We start from the raw sequence: 18,894 nt of genomic DNA, 5'->3' as shown, positions 1-18,894 counted from the left end.
ATTATAAAAATGAACCAAACTAACTGGAGAATTTCAACTGTAGATTTGAGACCGCAGAAGAATTAGGGAACTTGAAGATAGATCCATTGAGATCATCCAGTTTAAGAAGAAAAAAGAGAAAAGAATGAAAAAATAACTAAACCAAACTTAAGACACCTATGAGACACCATCAAGTATACCAACATATACATAATGGGAGTCCGGGATGGAGAGGACAGGAAGAAACTAAAAGAAGGTTTGAAGAAATAATGCCTCCAAACTTCCCAAATTAAATGAAAATCATGAATCTAAATATCCAAGAAATTCATTGAGCTTAACGCCAAAAGAGTGAATACTAGTAAAAATAGAGAAACATATACTAGCCAGCATCTAAGCACACAAAGATGTACAATAAGTATTTGTTGGATCAATTTACAAACGATGTTGAAGACCACCATTGCCCGTGTTTCACGCTGCCCCAACCTACTTTAAATCATCATATCCACTGGCTGGTCATGTGTATATAAACAAGAATGGCAGTTCCCAGGGAGAGGACAAGTGAATTCTAGGGAAACTTCAGCACACTTTCACCACCCTGAACACAGTTGTCCTTGAGGTCACTGGGTCCAAAGCTCACATTTTATACACAAAACAATCCTTTGGAGGAAGACTCTAATAAGCTTTTGTTAGTTGTTTCTCTACCCACTACTTCTTTCCTTTTCCTTAACAATCTCCAGATTCTACCCAGAGGACATTAACCCCAACTCTAAATTTAGAAATGGCTTCTAGTTGTCTGTAGGTGATCAATCTTTTATGTCCGCTTTGACCATCATGATCGGCTTAGAGAGGCATACATGAGGGAAGAAAAGCAGTAGAGACCAAAAGATCATGGCTAGGGTGCTGTGTGAGCAATGGGGAAAGTTAAAAATCTCTTTTTTGTGTAGGTTGTATCTGGGACCATGTCACTCTAAGGACCGGTCACCACTCTTTAACAGTAAGGGGTGAGTCTGCTGAGAGAGCAAGGAGGCAGAGACATGGACTGAAAGGTTACGAAACTGGTTCCAGGCCACCTCACTTATTCCTCCAGCCCAGTGTTTCCCAAACTAAAATAGGTAATAAAATCCCAGACCCCTTTTTAGTTCTGCTGCTTCAGAATCTACAGGCTAAGACCTGGGAAACTGCTGTAGTCTCACCTGAAGCCAGTCCTAATGTTGAAGCTTTCAGAAACATTAACCAATAAATGTCCTTTATAATTTAAGAGAATTTGAGATCAGCCAGTTACTTGCCAATGAAAGCATCCTGACTGGTAGAAGCCAGCTAGATTTGTTTCTTTTGGGGGTTTCCCTCTTTATAGAGAAGTAAGCATCAGCTCTAAATGGATTATGTTATTTACATGCCTCTGATAAAGTTCAAAGGACAAGCTCTGGCTTTTCACAACAACCTGGAAAAAAAACAGGTTGAGAAATACATCTGCTAATCTCTTTTCCCTCCCACTGCTCCTCCCTCTGGCTCTTCTTAGATTAATAGGGCCCTAGAAGATCTTTTCAAAGAGACTCCTCTAGAGGCATCCAGAATCAGTGCTAAAATTTGAAACCCAGAGTCTCTCCAGGATGTACCTCAGCGCTGTAAATCACCGCATTCCTCTAAGTGATGGAAACAGCATTCCGATCATCGGTCTTGGGACATACTCAGAACCTAAACTGGTAAATTTTTCTCTCTCTCTTTTATTTTAATGTTTTGAAACTCTCCTAGAACATAATCTTTAACTCATTTTGAGTGGATCTCATTGATTGACTTTTTATAATGAAAGTTATCTCTAGAGTACTATTTGGCATTATGAGTACTGAGCCAGAGGTTAAAACTCTATCAGTTTATAATTTAAAATTATCTTTAAGCTTAGAAGATGGGACCTTTCTTCTTCCTTTGATGAAATTTAGCTGAATACGGATTATTAGAATGAACTGAGGCACATGAAGTTTCTGAGTTTACCACTTGTGGGGTTTTTAAAACTTTTATTTGAGAATTTCCAGTTCAATCTAACAAATACTTAATAAAAATCTCCAGGTATGAAGCACTAGGCTATAGAAGCTTCAGATATGAAGGGAGCAGTGTCTGTGCTACCTAGGTATTAGAAATCAAATAGGGGAGGCAGATTCTTTAATAGCTAATTATAGAAGGATGAAGATAAGAATAAATGCTATCCTAGAACTACAGACTATTTCTCTGAAAACACTGAATTGTTAAATTTGACCTTCAGGAATGAGTGGGTTGCCATTTAAACACAGTTTCTACTTGTAAGAAAAATATCTTTCTGCTTTCCTCATTGCAATTCAAATTTAATGCTGATTATCAGAATGAACCATCGTATGTGTAGAAATGCTACCAGAATTGTAGCATTAGATCAGATTTGTGTGATCACATAGGAATGACCTCCAGAAAGCTAACCACGAGTTAGAAGGCAGAAAAAGAGAGCTGAGGCAGGGCGTTTGGGGCAAAGGAGAATTACAGAGGCACAACGATAAATGATATGTCCAGCAAAGGCCAAGCCCGCAGTGGCTGGCACAAGGAATTAGTGGTGGAAGCAACGGCAGCTAGCTCTGGAAATGCAGGTTGAGACTAGATCATAAAGGACCTTGAATGCCATGCCAATGAGCTGGACCTTCACTCTGTATAAAAGGAGGAATTATGTGAGGTTTGGAAACAAAGGAAAAGCATCATGAGATCAGTACTTTCGAAAGATAATTCTGGGGCAGCACAGAGAATGGAAGACAGAAAAAGAAAAATAAGCCTAGAGTAAGCAGTTAGTTAACGAACTCTCCTATCACAATCCCACATTCCATTGCAATTGCCCAGTCCCCTTGTTTTTGATAATGCGAGGGAAAACCACTATTGGAACAATTACAAGGATCTAAATCATTGGCCCCTTCCTCTTCTTTCTTTGCCCATTATCTGTCTTTGATCTCATTCACAACCTTGGCTCCGACCACATCCATGCAGAGACACCTATTTCTTATATTTTTTGGTTATATGTCCCCATACAACTGTGGACCGGCTACATCAGAACCCCTTGGGGATTTAAAAAAAAAAAAAATACAGATCCTCAGGCTTCACCTCTGTTCTACTGACTCTGGATCTTAAGGGATAGAGACTGCATTTAACAAGCTCTTTGGATAATTCTGTTGGACAGTCAAGTATGTACTCTGTCTTCCTCAGACATCTCTAACTCAAAATGACAGAATTACACTATCCATCTCTCCTTCCCCCAGCCCCTGAAATACTTCTCCTCCTAGAAAATAACATTATCACTCTGAGCCCCCCAAGCCAGAAGCCTGACCATATTCCTACATTCTGCCCTCTTCCGCATGTTTCTCCTTGTCCACATTCTATCCAAATGATTGCTATTCAATTTATCTCAGAAATATGTTTTCAATTCATACCATTCTCTCTAACTCCTTTGTCACTGCCTTAGTTTAGGTTCTTAATTTATCAGTAAGTTATTCTCCCAATTTTCTCCCCTCCAGTTAATGATCCAAACTGGGGCTCTCAGGATCTTTCTCAGACCCAAATCTGATCATGTCACTTCTGTGCTGAATTATTTCAGTGGCTCTCTTTCAATTACAGGGTAGAGACCACATTCCTGACCTTGCACACTGAGCTTTCAAGGTTCAGACAAGATCCATCTGTCCAGCATAATCCACCACCACTCTTCTACCTTTCCCTCTGGGTGTAAAACACACCTGGATGAGTTCCTGGAACAACTCTCCCATCTCCATGCTCATGAACATGCTGCCTTCTACCTGGAACACCCTTTCTCTTGGCTTTTCACTTAGCCAACTTCTACTAAACCTTCAAGACTCAGCTCAAGGACACCACTCCTTAGAATCCCCACCCTCCAGCCACCACAACTTGTCCCTCTTGTGTGTTCACATGGACTCTTTTACTTGACTCTACTGTAGATCTTATCACACTGGATTGTAATCCTTGTTTCTCTACAATCTGCCCCACAAGACTATGAAATCCATTATAAAAGAGATTTCAGTTCTGTATTTCCAAGGTAGTATTTAATAAGTAATGGATATTCAGCTGATGCTTTCCAATTAATTAGTTTATAAAAGGGGATCTCTATGTTTGTGAGCATGTGACACTAGGAAGATATAAATAGACATGACAGTAATAGCGAACATTTTGAGGACACTTAACATGCACCAGGAACTCCTTTGAGGGCTTCACATTACATGTATTTTCTAATGTAATCCTCAAGACATTAAGAAATATACACCATGTGACCCCATTTACAGATGATAAAGCTGAAGTATAGAGAGATAAAATTGCTCCAAACTTACAGTGCTAGGGAACAGAGTTTGGATTTGAACAGATGTACTTTGGGTCCAGACCCAATATTCTTTTTTTTTTTTTTTTTTTAAGATTGATTGATTGATTGACTTGACAGAGAGCGCATGCACAGGCAAGGGATGTGGCAGGCAGAGGGAGAGGGAGAAGCAGACTTGCAGAGGAGCAGGAAGTCCCAAGCAGGGCTCTATCCCTGGACGCTGGCATCATGACCTGAGCTGAACTCAGACGCTCAACTGACTGAGCCATCCAGATCCAGTGTTCTAATCCCTCTACTCTATTGTCTGTTAAGAATATATCTAATGTCAATGAAACTTCAAATTTCTATAACTTTCTGTGTATTTCTATTTATGAAAGTACATAGGAATATACATCCTGAAAGTATGTAGAGTGTGTGTGTGTGTGTGTGTGTGTGTGTGTGTGTGTATCCTGAAACTCACTTGGGCTCAAAGTGTTGTACCTAACGATAAGTACTATTAAGTACTTTCTGGGTGTCTAGTAATATTCAATGCTATAGGTTAGAGACATTCAGAATCACATGTTATTTCCCCAAGAGTTATAATTCACTTCAGAAGATAAGACATACACCAGTTAGACAATATGATGTAAGAAGAATACTATGAAAAATGGAGGTCACGCACACACCAACTACATTTGTGATCAGAAAATATTACCAACTGTAAAATAATGAATGGAGTTAATGGTCTCACAAAATCAGAAACTCTGATGTAACGAAAAATATACCACATTTATCTGGAAGGTTTGTTGGGCTGCAGAGGGAGATGAGGGGTGGGAAGAAAGGATTATCTCACATAAAGCAGATTCATGGCTTTCTATTCCAACCTATGCAAGGGCTAACTCCTTTATCATCTTCCCAGGACCGATGAGGAAGAGGCTAGAACTATCCGTGCCCAAGTCAGCCACCTTGAAATGAAAGTACTCAATTTGATTTAACTTCAGAATCAGTCTTAGTCCTAAAGGCAAAGTCTGATGCCAAAATTTAGTTTTCTCTACTTGGCATGCCTGAGAGTCTTTTCAAACCGTCATTCCACAACAAAGGGTAGAAGGCAAATGCCAGGCTGAGGTAACTCTTTACCTGAAATTCATTTGTGTCTTGTGTTTGCCGGTCGTGTCAGTCAGTATCTGTCTTGGGATCCTGCTCACTTTTTACAGAGAAGTTAGACAGCAGGAGAGGGCCGGGGAAAGATCCAGTGACATCTTCAGGGGATTACTTCAGAATTCAATTCAGAATTACTTCAGAATTCAATTACTTCAGAATTCAGAATTCAAGGGATTACTTCAGAAAGAGTGAGAGCCCACATGAAAGGCCAAAGTCAGAAAGGCTAACAATGTCTCGAGTGACCTCTGCCCTGGTCAGATTCCACCAGAGCATGTAGGGACAGGAACTGGAAAAGCAACTTGGAGGAGCAGTACCATGAAGCTGTGTGAGGGGCCCCAGCCCAGCTTCTCCTGGCTTTCAAAAAGATTTTTCTTTCTCTGAATGTGCCCAAATTTCTTATAAAGGTGTTTCATGCCCATGGACTCAGAGAATTTAAGATGGAACCAGCACTTAGTGTCACCAATCACTCTGTGCATTACGCCACCTGGTGATGGCTAATGAAAACTAAAAACGTGCAAATTATCTAGGTGACTCTTTTCCTTTTGAAAGCTTCCCAGAACATTTTCATCCAGGAATGCAATAGTTTATAACAGCTTCCCAACAGATTTCCCTACAGCTCCATCTGAAAAGGTCTGCCACATGACAGTGTCTTATTCCTTTGGATCTTACTCCTTTTTTGAGTTTTGATGAAAATTAACTGTGTTTTTATGAACATCAGCCCATGGAATTAATAGCCCATATTTATAAAAAAAAAACTTCAGGTAAAACTCAAGAATGTTACCAGATGTGCAAAGGACACAAGTCCAGGACCACTGGTAAATATTTTCACAGAGAAAGAGACACATATGACTAAAATACAAGGAAAAGCTGAACTGCTTTAAGAGAGATGAAACTGGTTCAAAGTTAAAGTAGAAATGAGAGAATCAGTTACAAGGTAGATCAAGTCCTAGGAAGTGGAGTGGGGGTCGTAAATGATCCGGTATTCCTTCCTGGGTGGTCCACATTGAGATTTCTGTAGCTGCAAGCAGTTTTCAGTCTGAAGAGTGAGCCGAAGGCTTTGTATCTGGGGCAAAGGAGAGGTGAAGTCCAAACCTTTCATGAGTACCAAGGGGGAGCTTTAAACATCAAGTACATTCTGCCCCTGATCTGGATGGGGATGGGAGGCACAGGCTTAGGACTGTTCTCAGGATTTTGCCATCCTTTAAATACCGCATGCTTTCTCCTCAATGCCCATCGAATCCTCCTCCTCTTCTCAACCCAAGGAACCGTGTTTCGCTTTGTTCTCATACCAGGCATATTTATTATACACTGGGAACCACATGTTAAAGGAAAAGAATAATGCAATGACACTTGTTATAGCTTGAAAAGGAGAACTTGATTCACAGGCACGTGCTGTCGTGATAGGTCTAGGAACCACTGTGATGGGATTTTGCACGAGGGGGTACTGAGAGTCTGGGCTTCGACTCTGAATACAGTATGGGCAAGTCGGAATTTACAGCCAAGGTCAGTGGCTGGAAAATTACTGAGAGGAAACATCAGGGATAAGGGGGGATTCTTGTGAGCCAACTAGACATCACCTGGGCTGGTGGTGGCAGATGACGACTCTAACTAGACAGGAAGGGGGAATCAGATATGGAGGGTGGGGGTTGTTCCTAAACAGACTTATCAGGATTCTTGCTGAAGTTGGGTGATGCAAAGGCAAAAAATCCTTGTCTTGTGCTGGTGGTTCTATAGCCTCTACCTAAAAAGACCAGGAACCAGGCAGGAAGTTCGATCAAGTGTCAGGGGAGCTAAGTCTATTTGTCTGTTTTGTCCTGCTTTTCCTTTCTAATAGCAGGCATGAGAGCAAGATTAAGCAGAACCAGAGGTCCACCGACCCGTCCAAGGATAGCGACTTTCTCCACTACAGCCGATTGTATGCATAAGCAAGGGTCCAGTGTGGCCTGATTTTCTAACAGTTTTCGGGAAATCTTATAAAGTAGTTATTAATTTTAAGTAATAGAAGCTCATTTAGAGTTTTGTAAAATGCTCTGTGAGCTAATATTCTGAGGGTCAAGAATTCAGTTGGTGTTTATTTTTACTTTTAATATAGGGTATGTTCTGAGGGTTTGTTTTTTTTAAATTTTTTCAGCATGTTCTGAGTTCTTTCCAGTACATGTGATCTCCTCACCCTCACACACCTGCCACAGAAGCCTTGGCTTTAAAAAATCAAACACCAAGAAATGACCTCTGCATTTTGTTTATATATGTATATATTACCTTCCTTCTATCTATCTTATCTATCTATAGATATATGGAATATGGTGTGTATGTATACACACACACACACACACCATTATATATACATATATACCATTCCTCTGCAGAGTTAATTAGTGCTGTACACCAAGCTACAGCACTGGTATGGGGAGAGGGAGCCATTGGGGGTAACAAAAACAGAACAGGGTGTAAAACATAGGTTTATTTTTCAAAAATATTAACCTGCCCACATTACAGTGAATTAAAATGAGAAGAGACAGAACACATAGAGATCAGGTGAGAAGGCCTCCATAACAAATCAGGCAAAAAAGAACAAAGACTTGAACACGGTCGGTCGCTGTGAGGAAACTGATTTGGCTGGAGCCTTGGAAGGAAGTAACTTGGCTGAAGGCCACACACCCCTGGGAGAAGCTTTCCAAAGCTGGCGACCACTCGGATCTAGGCTAAGGAGAACAGATGGGAGACCCAAGGCCAAAAATGAGGCTTTAGACCAAAGTTCTTCAAATCTAAAGCTTTGAAACTTACTGAGTCACTTATCCTCTTATTTTTGATCTACCTCCTTTTCTTTTTTTAACAGTTAACATTTTGAAAGACAATGGACTTAAGGAGGGACAGATACTTAGATAGCTAATATTTCTTTGCGATAAGATCCAAAATGAGAGTGTACCAAACCCCAGAAACTCTGGGTGTGTCTTTTTCAACCTGAAAGCCTTCCTCCGTCACGACAGGATTGCTCTTCTAATTTTTATGATGATGATTTTCTTGCTTTTTTCTAACAGTTACACAACTGTAACATTTCTATACAATATTTGAACTTTATATGAATAGAAACACTGGACGTACTTTTTTTCTGCTTCTTTTTCTAAATATAATGTAAATTTCACCCATGTTATTAATTGTGGTCTTTGGGCACCTGGGTGGCTCAGTTGGTTAAGCCACTGCCTTTGGTTCAGGTCATGATCCCGGAGTTCTGGGATCGAGTCCCACATCAGGCTCCCAGCTCCTGGGAGTAAAATGGGGGTGCCTGGGTGGCTCAGTGGGTTAAAGCCTCTGCCTTCAGCTCAGGTCATGGTCTCAGGGTCCTGGGATCGAGTCCCACATCAGGCTCCCAGCTCCTTGGGGAGTCTGCTTCTCTCTGACCTTCTCCCCTCTCATGCTCTCTTTCACTCTCTCTCTTTCCCAAATAAATAAATAAAATCTTAAAAAAATCATGGTCTTTGACCATTTTTATTACTCTGTAATTGCTTAATTATAAAAATATGCCAGCATCCATTTTACTGGTTTTTTTTTTTAAGATTTTATTTATTTATTTGACAGAGATCATAAGTCGGCAGAGAGGCAGGCAGAGAGAGAGGAGGAAGCAGGCTCCCTGCTGAGCAGAGAGCCAGATGTGGGGCTCGATCCCAGGACCCTGAGACCATGACCTGAGCTGAAGGCAGAGGCTTTAACCAACTGAGCCACCCAGGCACCCCCATTTTACTGTTGATGGACATTTGAATTGCTGCCAGTTTAGGGCTTTGCAGACTCTAGTGCTGCAGATTCCTACACAGGTCTTATTGTACACATGCATGAGTTTCACTAAGATGTACACCTAGGAGTGGGACTGCCATCCCATCGAGTACAGTATCTTCAATTTTAGGAGATGATGTCAATATAAAATAATTTCCAAGCTATTCATATAATTTACACTTTTTCCAGCAATGTATGAGAGTACCCCTGCTCCACATGCTCACCAACATTTGGTGTCATTTTAATTTATGCAGTTCTAGCAAGCGTGGAATGGTCTCTTGTTGTGGTTTAATTTTCATCTCCTTTACTCTAGATGAAACTGACCAGTTTTTCATATTTTTATTAAACATTTTGGTATCTTTTGCAAAGTGCGCCTTCTGTGCATTTTTCTTTATTGGACTTCTCTTATTGATTGTGGATTTGTAAACGATCTGGTATCAGTCCTTTGTCAGTTATACCTATGTGAAAATACCTCTTCCTATTTGTCTTTTTACACTTTTAATGATGTGTTGACAAAGGAGTTTCTTGGCTTTAATGTGGTCACATTTATCACTCTTAATGTATCATTAATACTCTCTGTAGCTTAAGAAATCCTTCTTTACCCTGGTGTCTTGGGTTGGCTACTCTGGAGAACAGCCTCTAAGAAGGAGACTTGCATGCAGGCGGCTTAGTGGGGAGTAGTCTCAGGAATCAGACCTGCAGGGGAGTAAGAAAAGTCAGTCTGTTTGGTGTAAAGAATTGCACTGTGATCCATTTGCTCATTAGTCCCACAGGGAGCTCTGGAATGGTGCTATAGGGTTGTGCTAAGTTGAGGTAAGAGAGCCTGGCTGTTGTGTCCAATATCATTCATAGAGGGGATCAGATGTGAGTAACCAGCAGCCAACCCTGCTGGCAGCTGAGCAAATGAGTGCCTCCATCCTGTGGTACACCGCGACAGCCACTACGTTTTACCCCTGGTGCCAACTGAACCTACTGGCTTTGTATGCTGAGTTCACCCCTGGGAAAAGCTCTTCCAGAATTTTGCTGGGTCTGTCTCTTGGAAAAGTTTTTAAAGAGGTAGGTTAGCAGAATGGAGTAGCTCCTGTGACTAAAGCTGCCTTCAATTTGCAACTTCTCTCCCTCCTAGACTACCCATTCTAGATTTCTCTCCTCCTTAACCAACATCTCTTCTGATCTAGGTGGCTTATGAAATATCACAACCTAAATCCTTATCTCTCAAGTTGTCTGAGCCCCTGGTCCACTTCTCCTTCTCAGATCATAGCTGCTGCTTTTATCCATTAACTTTCAAAAGTGGGAAGAGGTATTGGATGGCCTAAGTGCCCAGTGTTTTCCTCCCTGGCTTATCAAGTAACAGTGAAGGAGGCGTATCTCTTCCTGGGATATAGTTACTTACCCCTGCTGGCCAGTATGGCAACACCTTTCCGCACATACTGAACTCCTGAAATAAGGGGCCTGGGTTCCCCCTGGGAACTAAGACTAGAAACTACGATCCACAGAGCTTTAAATTCACGGGTGAGAAGTATTCATTTTCTAAGTGAGTCAAAGGGAGTAATGCTAAGCTGAACCACTTCTACTGTGTTTTCAGACTTGTGTATACTTACTGGGGACACAACACCGTCTAAATGGATGTTGACTAGGGTATGCGTTACAGCCTGGAAGATGGCAGTGCATCCTCTCCCCTTTTTTAAGTGGAGGAAGGGTGCTGTTGACCATTTTAGAAAACAGAATTCTTTATTTCACTGATATCATCCTTAATGGTGGGTCAAAATTTTGCATTTAAGATTCTACTATCATATCCTTTATTTAGGTCTCCGAATATGGTATTCTATTTGATCTTTCTGAGTTTTCCTTACAGTGAATTTTCTTAAAGAATCTATCAGAATGCACATACAGTTCTCTTATGCTACATTTAAGAATTATAAAGAAGCATTTTTCTCACATCCATATTTCCAACTACTTCCTCCATATTGATTAGAATTAAGTCCAAAATAGTAATTCACCTCATTGCTGCTTCTGCCATATGAAGGAAAATATTTTTAGCAAGCAAAGGCTGTACCAGATATTCAGCTTTTAGAAAAGGCTCTTTCATGGTAGCTGAATAATAGAAGACTCTCACTACTATAACTTGCTTCTGTGCCGTGTCTTTATGAAATAAAGCATCATTCGTACGTTACTTCAGACTAATGGTTAATACCATGCTCCTAACTTAATCTTTGTCTTTCTCATCTTCTTTATCCTAAATGCTCTCCCCTATGCCTCTTGTCTTGGGTTGATCTTTGAAAACATGAGCATATATTTTAATATGCATTGTTTTGGGGGGGTTTTCCCCTTGTATTAAATCTATTCGTGTTCTATACTTACATTTACCAATTTCAGCCACAAAAATTTCAGTGCTATTTCTGAGATTGTATTTACCATTCCACATGAAGTCTTGTTCTTTCCATTAATACTATGTATATACTGATAATAGAAGTATATTTTTATCTTTTCCCTTAAATTTCTGGATTCTACCCCAAGCCTCCTCTTCCAGTATACTTTTGTTGTCACACTTGTTGTCGTCCTTAACATCTCATTTTACAGAGTGTTTTGCAGAGCTTTTTGGCCTCAATTTCTATTCAAGCTCTATTAATCATGCTGTCAATTAAAAAATCTGAAGAGGTATTTCTGACATTCCTGGAATGTGTCTCTTTTCCTAGCTATTTGATATTTGTGACTATGAATCTTATTTTCTAATACCATCTGTGTAGCCAATTTGTTCATTTTTCATATCCTCTTATTTTCCTAATAGTGATGACTTTCAACTGAAGTAGGGAAAGAAAATATAATTTATGCTTCCAGTGCTTTTTATTTCCAGCCCAGGACTATAAAGTCGCTAGAAATGTATGAGATTTCTTGTCTCACTCAATCTCAATAAATCAACTTCTGTGGGCCAGAATTCACAGGTCTGTTGAGATTTGTCAAGCATTTGGTTAGAACACTGAAGATACAGAAGCAAGCACAAGTAGTTCTCAACATTTGTGAACAAGATCAGAATGATCACCATCTGAATAAGGGATCAATTAAAATCTACAAATAAGATTAACCCTCTCTTCCTTCACACAACCTAAAAGATGATTTAAACATTTTATTTGGCAAGCCTAGTAGATGCTTGTCTTGATGGAAATATCCACCAAGGCTTCCATTTTTCCTTAAGAAAAAAATGTAAGTAAAATGAGACACATTTGGGGCGCCTGGGTGGCTCAGTAGGTTAAGGCCTCTGCCTTCAGCTCAGGTCATGATCCCAGGGTCCTAGGATCTAGCCCCGCATCGGGCTCTCTGCTCAGCAGGGAGCCTGCTATCTCCTCTCTCTCTCTCTCTCTCTCTCTCTGCCTGCTTCTCTGCCTACTTGTAATCTCTCTCTGTCAAATAAATAAATAAAAAATATTAAAAAAAATGAGACACATTCATGTTTATTTAAAACATGTTATGTCATGTTTAGTTATGTCATCATAACTAAAGAACAGTGATTTATATGCAATCTGAAACATGGATAACTTAACACTTCCAGTGTCAAGAGTTTTTCAGGTTTTTTGGTTCTATCAACGTCCGGGAGAGAGTATATTCATATGTTTCATGCAGGTTAATAAAATGAACAAACATTTGGCTACCAAATTTAATAAAAATATATCTTGAAAATCTAACATGCCCCCCAATACTCTTCTTTCTCAGTTAATTGAGGAATAATTGATATACAATAAACTGTACTTATTTAAAGTATTCATTTTGATGAGTTTGACTCATATGTACACCCATGAAGCCATCACTACAATCAAGATGGTGAACATATCCATCACTGCAAAAGTTCCCTTGTGTTCTTTTATAATCCTTCCCTGCCACCCATGCCTGTACCCCCTGTCCCCCACCCCAGGTCATCATTGATCTGCATCTACACTATACATTAGTTTCCATTTTCTGGCATTTTATATAAATGGAATCATAATGTTTTTATTTTTCATCTGGCTTCTTTCACTTAGTTAATTTTCCTTATAGTCACCCATGTGGCTATAGCAGTACTTCATTTCTTTTTACTACTGAATGATATTCCATCCTGTGCATGTATCTCTGTTTATCCAAAACTTTTTTATAATGGAGCCTTCTTCAATGAACTAGTGCCTTCCTATAACATAGATGTCATGCAATCTCTTGTCGGTGGTAAAACTGATCAAGTTTCATTTCTGAGGCCACAAAGCTAGGGCAGACTTGGTATGGAAGGAGTCCTCCACTGAAGGTGGGAAGGGAATTCCCTGTGAGGTCAGTGTCCTCAACCTCCCGACGCCATCTTCCAATCACAACATGGAATTAGGAATTTGTCCTTTGTTGTAAAACAATGTCTATGTGCAGAGCATCCTGATGAAGAATGATTAAAGGAAAGGTCTTTTTCTCTTCTTCCCCACCTTGCCTTTTCAGACCCCTAAGGGGACCTGTGCAAAGTCAGTGAAGATTGCCATCGATGTAGGGTACCGGCACATTGATGGGGCCTACATCTACCAGAATGAGCACGAAGTGGGGGAGGCCATCAGGGAGAAGATAAAAGAAGGAAAGGTGCGGAGAGAGGATATTTTCTACTGTGGAAAGGTAAGATCTTCCCTTCATCCTCCAATTCTTTATATTAATAATGGGTCTTGTATCACTTTTCTCTGTTAAAGAATGTTGGGCTCGCCAAGAATAGTGAGTTCTCAACTCCCAAATTCCTCATTTGTGCCTAGAAGTCAGGGACTGATTAATTAGCTTGTTGAAGGTTAAGGCAATACTCCTTCTTCATACATGGGCATTGATTTAAGACAGTATGGGAAGAGCCAGAAAAAGAACTGGGGAGTCAAGGCGGGGGTGGGGGGGGTTGGTGGTGGTTCATATTACATAAGCATTTGCCAAAGCTTTCTTTAAAAGGGCAGCCTTCTTTTTTTTTTTTTCTATGCCTATTTGTCCATAGATTACTGGTTTTTTGTTTTTTGTTTTTTTTAAATTGAGCTACAAGTCACATACCATAAAGTTCACCAGTTTAATCAATGGCTTTTCATGTACTCACAAAGTTGTATAACCATCACTACTACCTAATTCCAGAATGTTTTCATCACTCCAAAAAAGAGCCCCATACCTACCAGTAGTCACTCCCCGTTTTTCCTTCTCCCCCTCCAGTTACTGGCAACCACTGACCTGCTTTCTGTCTTTATAATTTTCCTATTTGGGACAACTCATACAAATCAAACATGATACGTGGCCTTTCGCATCTAGCTTCTTTCACTTAGTGTAGCATTTTCTAGGCTCATTCATGTTATAGCATGTATGAGAATTTCATTTCTTTTTTTATGGTCAAATAATACTCTATTGTATGGATATGTGACATTTCATTTATATCATTACTTTTGAGCATTTGAAATTTCCAATGTTAGAAATCACTATCCACTGAAGAGCAATCAGAAAGATAAAGCATCAAGATAAAGCCTGTGGAAATACAGGTTGCATATTTCCAAGCAGCTTTGCAGAAATTAAGCTGTACAACTTTGGAGAACATGTAATACAACTCTCCTGAGTGTTCTAAAAGAGAACAAGATACCACTTCTGACTTCATCCACTCCCCAGACACCCCCTCCTCCTAGCTCCCTACTCAGGCTCTTTGCCAAGATCCCTAGGAGTTTGTGGTGCCCCAAGTCTCCAGCCACTTACAGATTATCATTCCAAGGGGCCACATATAGCCACTTTCCCAAAATATCAGCCTGAAGCTTTTTACTTTATCATAGCTTTATAATTTTGATTCCTTAAGATTTTATTATTACGGTCTCTCCTTAGAGTAAATACCAAAGATTAACCTGGTGCTCCCAAATATTTCTGATGAAAAATTTCTTGAACTCAGATCCTGAGAACTAAGACCAAAGAAGCCTGCCCAAAGTGAGGAATATTTTTGAAGATTTATGTCTTATTCAAATTTTTTTTCAGACTTTTACATCCCTCCCCATGATATATTCTTATTTGTTTCATTTTGTTTCAGGGTAAAAATTAGGTTTTTAAGTTACCACTGAGAAAAATAAACCAAAAAACTTTTCTTATCTCCCCTGGTAAACAGTTAATGTTATTGCAGTATCTATCATATTGGAAAAATTGAACCAAATTATGTCATCCATTTCACAAAGTTGCTAAGAGTTAACATTTACAAAGCACTTAAACATAGTACCTGGCTCAGAGCTAGGACTGTTTGTGTTTGTTGAATAAAAATAACATGTATAAGAAAGAGTTTTCAGCTCAATAGGATGGCAGCAATAACACACCAAATGGGCCCACAGTAATGACAAAAACACATTTTTCCACTACTCCTTCTACATTGTTTTTGCTTCTTTATACATTTAAGGCAAGAAAAAAATTATTGTCCAATATAAAGGAAAATTAAATTTTACCAATTTTGCTTGCCCTTACTTATGACAAAAAGGGTACAGAAATTTCATTTTTTTCCCCAAAAAACACTTTGAACATATTTGATGCTCCAAGAAAATGTATAAACTTATCCCAAGGTTCGGAGGCTCCCTCAGTGCCCTATGCTTTTTAGAACCTGAGGGGATACACCTGACAGTTTGACAATCTAAGCCTTAATCTTTCATTATCTAATATTTTAGAGACTGAGTAATTTCTTTTTCTTTATTTCTTTCTTTTGTTAAGCTAAGTTTCTTTTCTTTTTTCCAGCTTCATTGAGGTGTAATCGACATATAACATTTTATAAACTTAAGGGGTATACCATGTTGATCTGATACACTTCTGTATTTCGCAAAATGATTTCCACCATTGTGTTAGCTAACACCTCCATCATATCACATAATTGCCATTTCCTTTTTGAGGTGAGGACACTTAAGATCTCTTAGCACCTTTTAAATATATGATATAGTAGTGTTAACTATAATCACTATGCTTTATATTAGATTTTATTTTATATTTATATATCTCATATATAAATTAGAAAGTGTTTAATATAGTTAATTGAATGATATAAAATACATATTATATAAAATATATTTATATATAAAACTAAATTAATAATATTTAGTTAGTTAGTTAGTTATATTGGATCCCTAAAATTTGTTTGCCTTGTCATTGAAAGTTTGTATGGATTGATCAACATCTCCCCATTTTCATCTGTGGATAGCTGTCAAATTATTGACCTTTATTGGAGAGGCCCAGGCTGGGTCCTTCACACCACTATTTTAGTGATTATTATTAGTTTAGCCAGAGAGCCAGTAATTTCATAGTATGAACTGGCAGAATTTCCCTGGGGTCTGAGTAGGACCAAATGAGAACAAAGGAGCAGAAAAAGGATATCTAAACGTTTGCAATAACTTAAAGTTTCACCAGCTTCTGCACCACCTGTCCCAAGGTGAAGGATCCGGTGAAGTCACTCACACAACCATATTTCTTGTCCACTAAAGCACATCTTTTATCACAGTGTCATGAAAATAAAGTGCTAAACCCAACCCTCTAGTGAGACCCATGTTCCCTAGCTACACAATGAGGAAAAGCAAAAGTAATGAAGGTCAATTCAGAAGTTAGCAGAGAGCAGGGCAAGACTTTGTCCCTGAACTAGGTACTCTGTGCTTCAGGTGGATTTTCAAGTCTCTGGTATTGTGTTTGGATAAAGTATATTCCAGGTGTCAAAAGTTGTATGAACTCATCCTATACCCAGATGACACTGCAGCATAAAGATATTTTTGTAAAATGAAAAGAGTGAATAATGTATAGGAGTGCTTTATTAAGAATAAAGGGCTGCATGGTTGTTTTAAAAAAAAGTATAGATGTTAGTTAACTATCATCTTTTTATTCTTTCAGCTGTGGGCTACAAAGCATGAGCCAGAGATGGTCCGCCCAACTCTGGAGAAGACACTTAATGTCCTCCAGCTAGATTATGTGGATCTTTACATCATTGAAATACCCATGGCTTTCAAGGTAAGTGCAGATGCCTAGACGCTAGGTCTCTGCTCGCTGGCAACCATTAGCCAGCAGCTGTGCTTGTGATGCTATGAAACCAGTTTATTACTTATTACCATAGAGTGTTAGGGTGTTCTGTTACTATAAATCAGATAGTACTGACCAACCCCAACAAATGCCTACAAAGATTATGTGTAACAGACTCAGTCCTGGAACCCTAGTTTCTTTATTCATAATCCAATGAACTTGCTAATATATCTGCCCTTTACAACTATAGTTTAAACCCTCTCCATCAAACCAACATGTAGTCTCCTGACTGCCCTCTATATTTTAGCTAGCTAGCATTCAGACACACCCTTCTTGTTCACACAGTCATGAAAATGTCCCTGCAGAACATAATGCAAGATAATATATACAACTGAAAACCTGCTCGCCTCCCACTCCCTCCAAAATGACATAGCTCAAAGAATAGTCAGGTTTTTGAAGCCAGATCCAAGGACAGATTATTTATGTGATATCTATTCTTCTAGTTCAAATTCACTCCTCCTTTGAACTTTCTCAGTCTATGGGCTTGTTAATTGAACTACCCACAACACACCTGTATATGCCCTGCTAAAGAGCTGTCACTGCATTAAAATTTCATTGAGGGCAGGAGAGATCGAAAAACAAAATTGGCCGCTTGTCCACAGGATAAATCAGATCCTGCTGCTAGTCAGGAAGAACAAAGACTCTGCCAGTACAGTGGCCAGAATTCCTTTATGTAGCCAACCTGGTTGCCCCTGTTTTGTTCTCTGGAAACATTTCCTTCTCGGCTATCTTCTGTGGTCACATCGAACATGGACTTCAGGAAACATTGCCCTTTTGCATCCTACTTCATGTACATATAGATTTGGGGACTTCATGATGGCCTTGGTAATCATAGACTTTCATAGTTCAGATTTCATGGACAAAGAAATATCCCTTAAAATGTAATATGCTTTCAGTAAATTCACATTCAGTCAAGTCCATGAATGAGCAGTTAAAACTAGAAATCTAATAGGGTCACATTTCCTGTATCTAACTTGTGGCCTATGGTTTCTGTCTCTTAGTCAAGAACTCCTTATTCTACTCACCTCCCCCATCTTCAGCTTACTGACCTTCATCTGACATGAAATAATGTAAAACAGGCACAGTTAATGTATTCCTTGCACCCAGTCTGTACCTCATTGCATGGTGCACCTTTGTCCAGTAGGACATCTGTGGCCAGAGATCTTGTCTTCAGACACAATCAGAATTCTCCCAAAGTCCATTACTTCCCTCTAGGATTCCTACCTTCCTGCTTTGGCTGTCACTAACTTCTCTATCTCCTAAAGGCTCAGATCTGAACCTCTGTCATCTTGGATGACATCCAGAAGTACAGAGTATGCATATTAGAAAAATAACATCTTACCTCTCATTTTACAAGCCTAGTAGCAACAAATACATCTTTCTTCAAGACCTCCTTGAAGACTGCAAAAATGACCAACAAATTCTAACACCCAGTGGTTTTCTACTAAGTCCCCTAAAGCTCCAGTCTTAGTAGGCCCATTTGTTTGCATCTCAGGACAGAACAAAGCAACAATTTAACAGATTGTATGCTATTACAGAGCAGGGATTACCAGCAACTTGAGATGGGATTCTTCTCATGGTCCACAAGCCCATGTTGACCTCACCAATTTCCCATTTTGGGCCCACTACTTGCCATAGCCCAGCAT

The 18,894-nt window shown here is 39.4% G+C and overlaps 1 protein-coding gene across 2 annotated transcripts in view; it reads left to right on the top strand.

Moving 5' to 3' along the window:
• The first annotated feature begins 1,510 nt into the window (after window positions 1-1,510).
• The window catches only part of AKR1D1 (aldo-keto reductase family 1 member D1), a 42,849-nt gene continuing 25,465 nt past the window's right edge, over window positions 1,511-18,894 (top strand). For both annotated transcript variants that reach the window (XM_059396335.1, XM_059396334.1), the window contains exons 1-3: window positions 1,511-1,682; window positions 13,664-13,831; window positions 17,063-17,179. In XM_059396335.1, coding sequence (XP_059252318.1) covers window positions 1,590-1,682; window positions 13,664-13,831; window positions 17,063-17,179 — 378 coding nt within the window. In that variant the 5' untranslated portion in view covers window positions 1,511-1,589. The remainder of the gene's footprint in view (window positions 1,683-13,663; window positions 13,832-17,062; window positions 17,180-18,894) is intronic.

This window comes from Mustela nigripes, chromosome 4 (genome assembly GCF_022355385.1).
Source record: "Mustela nigripes isolate SB6536 chromosome 4, MUSNIG.SB6536, whole genome shotgun sequence".
NCBI classification, from domain to species: domain Eukaryota; kingdom Metazoa; phylum Chordata; class Mammalia; order Carnivora; family Mustelidae; genus Mustela; species Mustela nigripes.
The sequence above is the reverse complement of the archived record's forward strand: the minus strand, read 5'-3'. Positions and strand labels throughout refer to the sequence as shown.